General features: G+C 34.5%; 1 protein-coding gene across 1 annotated transcript in view; it reads right to left on the bottom strand.

Annotated features, from left to right (window-relative positions):
• Positions 1–216: 216 nt before the first annotated feature.
• Positions 217–5307, bottom strand: part of TTC6 (tetratricopeptide repeat domain 6) — a 259315-nt gene continuing 254224 nt past the window's right edge. The window contains exons 32-33 of the mRNA XM_032242507.1: positions 1269–1494; positions 217–791 (exon numbers count right to left, since the gene is read on the bottom strand). Of these exons, the coding sequence (XP_032098398.1) occupies positions 655–791; positions 1269–1494 (363 nt within the window). The 3' untranslated portion in view covers positions 217–654. The remainder of the gene's footprint in view (positions 792–1268; positions 1495–5307) is intronic.

Consider the following 5307-nt stretch of genomic DNA (forward strand, 5'->3'; position numbering starts at 1 on the left):
ATTTTATATGTATTTATGAGAGCTGCATTAAAGAGGCAGAGGAAACTATCTCAAGGAAACATGATGTTCAAAATCTTTATAGGTACTGTCCTAGAAGGCAGGCCACATGTAAAAGAGAAACACATTTGTCTGTTGGAAGAATATAGGCATCATGAAGAATACTGCCCAGTATATACACTGTTTAGAGGAAAAGAGAAGAGTTGTACTTGAGTTCAGTTTTTTATAGTCATCAGTTCTATGTTTGTTTTTCTAAATCTGTATACTATTGAATACGTTATCAGCAAGGATTGATGAAAAGGTCGATGACACTTTTTCTACAATATATAGTATTATTTCAAACAGAATTACTTTAAAGAAAATATTTTAAATGTTAAGAAACATTCCTATTTAATTCCTTAAGAAACATTTTCCTTTAAATTCTGCAACCTTGGAATAAATTCAGTTTTCAAGGTATTCCAAATATGCAGAAAATGACATATAAGTTTTATAATTAATGTATAACAAGCATTTTATTAAAATGCATAGAGGGTTATAATGAAGACTAAGCATAATGAATACAATAATGAAAATGGTGGAACATTTTGGACAACAAAGACGTTTCAGTTTCAGAGAGAACAGCTGTGTAAACTACTACAGCAACCACGGTCTGTGTAATCATGTGACTGAGGCATAGTCTTCCAGATCAAGTGCTCGGTTATAGTCAGCCATAGCTTCCTCACTCAGACCTATTTTACCACGAACTTTTGCTCTAAAATTATATACTAGAGCATCATTAGGCTTCAAGGACAGGGCTGCAAAAAAAAAATTCAAGATATGTTTAAGCTAGCACTCAAAAAGTAGTCTCAATTTCTTACAAATAAAAATTATATAAGAACTTTTTTAAAAAAATTAATAGATGAAATTAAGAGCTTTAATACTTTTTATTTGACAACATTTTTCTTCAAACATAACCATTTAGTTAAAAATATTGAATCTTTCTAAGCAAACTAACTTAAGGAAACAGTACAATGTCTTTCTTTGAAAAGTTGGCATTGTTTGTATATGATTTTGTAATAATTCTCTATATCTCAGTTTAAGAGAGCTTTAAGTTAAGATATTACATAAAGGAACCTATATTGATTATATTAAGGGCATTATATCTAAAACCACTAATTCTTATGTAAGTTTATCTAGATAAATAGGCTTGATGATTTTTTTTCTTCTTTTGTAGCCTAAAAATAATCATTTCAACCACTGTAATCTTACCAGAATAATTACAAAAAATGTACCTTTATTAAGATCTTCCTCAGCTAGTTCATATTGTTTTAAGCAGTAGTAGAAATGTGCTCTATTAAAGTATACTGCAGCCCAAAAGGGACATCTTTCAATTACATTTGCAAAATCTTCTTTTGCTTCTTCATATTTCTTTAATATTGTATTTGCAATAGCCCGATTCATGAGAACATATTCATTTTCTGGATCAAATTTTAAAGCTTTTGAGAAGTAGTCACTAGCCTACAAAATGTGAAGAGAATAATAACTTGAATATATTTTAATTGGTAACTAACAGTACAGAAATCTGAAGCACTTTTACTCTTAATTTTAAAGTAAGGCCAAGGGCATACCAATGAGACAATAGAAGCATTTTATCCCAGGTACAGGGGTGCATTGTCTGCAGAGAATGTAAAAGGCAATAATAAACCCAACCAAAAGTTGATCTACTTTTTGTTATTACCATGTGTCAGCAATTCTAGACTATGTCAATGGCATAATACTCCTGTTTGCTGGGTCAAAGTCCTCCCACTGGTTGGGTGGGGTGCTGTGGCTCACACCTCTAATCCCAGCAGTCTGGGATGTTGAGGCAGCAGATCACCTGAGGTCAGGAGTTTCAGATAAGCCTGGCCAACATGGTGAAACCCCATCTCTACTAAAAATACAAAACTTATCTGGGCATGGTGGCAGGAGCCTGTAATCCCAGCTACTCAGGAGGCTGAGGCAGAAGAATTGCTTGAACCCAAGAGGGGGAGGTTGCAGTGAGTGGAGGTTGCACCACTGCACTCCCGCCTGGGCAACAGAGCGAGACTCCATGTCAGAAAAAAAAAAATGCTCCCACTGCCTGTTACTCCATATCCCAGATCCCTATATAGAACTAAAAAATGTTAAAACATAAATTAGAAAAGAAGGCCACAACAATAGGATAAAATACAAATTAGAAAAGTAACACTTTTATAGCATTTTGACATGGCTATGACATTCCTGCACATGATCATATTTCTATTAATTCATTTTTATTGGGTTTTAGCAATGTGCATTGATTTACAATATACTAAGTTTTTTTTAATTGGCCTTTCATCACAAATAGTTGAGATGCTGATTAGACATCCTGCTACTCAACTTAGAAATCTCTAATTACCTGATGGATGGAACTTGGCGCCTACTTTAAAACCTACCTTTAAGAGAAAGTCACTTTTCACAGTATAGCTTGCCACTCGCCAATTACTTAACACTCAATTTTTTTCCAACCAAACACTATTTGGCTCCCATTACCCCCTATTTCATGAATTCTGTTCTTGCTAAAGTTGCAGATGTCCTCAAGCCTAGTGGACCCATTCTAGTTCTTGTCTTTCATGACATTTCTGTGGCATTGGACACCTTTGGTCTCTCCTTCCTTAAAATTACCTCTGTCACTGAACTATTTTCTTCTATTTTTTTTGAACATCTGTCCTCTATTCACTTCCATCATGGGTGAAATGGAACACTGATTGCACAGTGGCTGAGAGCCCAGACCACAGAGTCAGATTGCTGGGTTTATATCCTGCCTCTATTAAAACTCTACTTGCATCAATTTTCTCAACTGTAAAACAAAGGTAACAAATAAAACTTCATTTCCAGTGTTGATGTGAGGATTAAGTGAACTAATATGCAATGCACTGAGAACAATATGCAGAAAAGAGTAAGGACTCAATCAATTATTACAGATACATCATGTTTTTCCCAGTGTTTACATGTGGAAAGGGAACATCACCTTTAGGCAATATGCCAGGAAATTTGCTTCCTCTTACTTTTAAGAGGTAATTAGCTCAAGATATATAATCCATCTTATCATCCCTGGGACAGGTTTGAGGGAGGGGGGACAGAACTGACATCCTTCTTTGAAGAGCTTGAAGAGGATTCACTCCTGAAAGGAAGGTTGCTCCCCAGTCCTCAGAAATGAGGTAAGGAAAGACTCCAAGCCAGGCCAAGACTTTCTTCCTAAAGTAATTTAGACTTCATTTTAATTCATCAATAAATTATCAATAAGGGATACAAAATTATACATCATAAAAGCATACCTTCAATCATGTAGGAGCAAATTCCTTTTCTCAGGTAAGAGAAAATAATTTTGAACTGCATAACTTTCTACTATAGCTTCCAAATATATTAGAAAATGAAATCTATATATTTAATGAGGTTACTTGAAGTATCATAATATTAAACATGAAGCAATTAGAGGCTAAAGGCATCTACCACAACAAATGGCCTTGAGCTTTAAATAATTGGTCTAATGTCCTTACATTGTAATTAATTAAAAAGCAGATCCAGTTTTTTTTAAAGTCACCTGTAGTTCATAATGCATGCAAGTAGCACATCCAAGTGTGGTTTAAAATCATTAAATCATATTAAGTGGTTAGAATAAGCCACTAAAGGTAAAAGAAGCCAGATCACATACATTTTTTTAACACTCTAGAGTTTATTAGATCAGCCGAGGGACTCTTCCTCCTAGCCTAAGCCTTACCTCCATTATAGTCAGAAATAAGGGGATGAGGGTGGAGGGTGACAGGGAATAGAAGCCATTTTCTCCACAAAGGAAGCCCAAAGCATAGTAGAGTAGCTGAATATCAATTCCCAAAGTCTGCTAGTCTCTGGAGGGAGTGTGCACTTTAAAGCTCAAGCATCCAGTATATTAAATCAAAGGATGGAACACATTTTACATGAAATATATGCCCAGATAATTTGTCTATACTTTGGAGAAAATAGAGCCATACTTTTAAAAATGATTTAAACTATACTTTAGATCTAACCAAATAATTTTCTACATGATGCCCATATAGTTATCAAAGACAAATGAGTAAAAAAGGTGAAGGTCTCCCTTTCATGCAGATCTTAAACATCTATGGAAATAGAAAATTACCCTGGGCATTTTATTTGCCTTAATCACATTAACTAACTACAATGCAGATAAGCATATCTAGGATCCAGCCAGAAGGTGATCTAAGTTTGATTAAGTTAGAGACAATTGATATTTGAGCAAAACTGACAGGATTAGATGACAATAGCTTAAGGATGTAAGGAAGAGAAAGCAATGATTGACTCTGACATTTTTATTCAAGTGACTTTATGGAATATGACAACTCAAATTGAAAGAGGATTTATATGAAGAAAGCTCAACTAAGGATAATGGACAGAGAGATCAATTCAGACTGGGCTTGAATGAGCTTGAAAAATATACAATTCTAGCAACTCTGAAATATGGGTTAGGAGCTCAGAAGAAAGAAGGATGGTTTCAAGTAGTGTATGTCATGAGAATAAATGGACTTTCTGTGCAGAGAAATGTAGAGATAAGAGGGCAGAGTGTGATTCCTGCACTTTAACAGCTTACAGAGTAAGGAGATAAGAGAGCAACACAGAAACAATTGTATGACATAAAGCAGTATTGAATCTGTATAAAATGAATTATATACAAAGCAAGAAAGACTCAAGATCTTAAAATTTAAAACTACCAACCTCAAATGAAGACTTAATGTTGTTACTATAATATATTCATCTTACCACTTTCTAACACAGTTATTTCATTTTCTCTTTTCTCTCTAAAACTTCTAGTCATCTTGTCCTTTCTTTTTTTTTTTTTTGACTTTAAAAAACAGCTTTATTGTGATATAAATGGTATAGAAAAAGTTGTACATAGTTAAATACAATTTGATGAGTTTGGACATGTGCATACACCCATGAAACGACCACCGCAATCAAGGTAATAGACATTTCTATCACCTCTTCCTGACACCTTACACTAAAATTAACTCCAGATGGATTAAAGACTTAAACATAAGACCTAACACCATAAAAACCCTAGAAGAAAATCTAGGCAAAACTATTCAGGACATAGGTGTAGGCAAGGACTTCATGACCAAAACACCAAAAGCATTGACAACAAAAGCCAAAATAGACAAATGGGACCTAATCAAACTCCACAGCTTCTGCACAGCAAAAGAAACAGTCGTTAGAGCGCATCGGCAACCAACAGAATGGGAAAAAATTTTTGCAATTTACCCATCTGACAAAGGGCCGATA

This window comes from Sapajus apella, unplaced genomic scaffold, assembly GCF_009761245.1.
Source record: "Sapajus apella isolate SASKATOON/1434 unplaced genomic scaffold, GSC_monkey_1.0 scaffold50, whole genome shotgun sequence".
Taxonomy (NCBI): domain Eukaryota; kingdom Metazoa; phylum Chordata; class Mammalia; order Primates; family Cebidae; genus Sapajus; species Sapajus apella.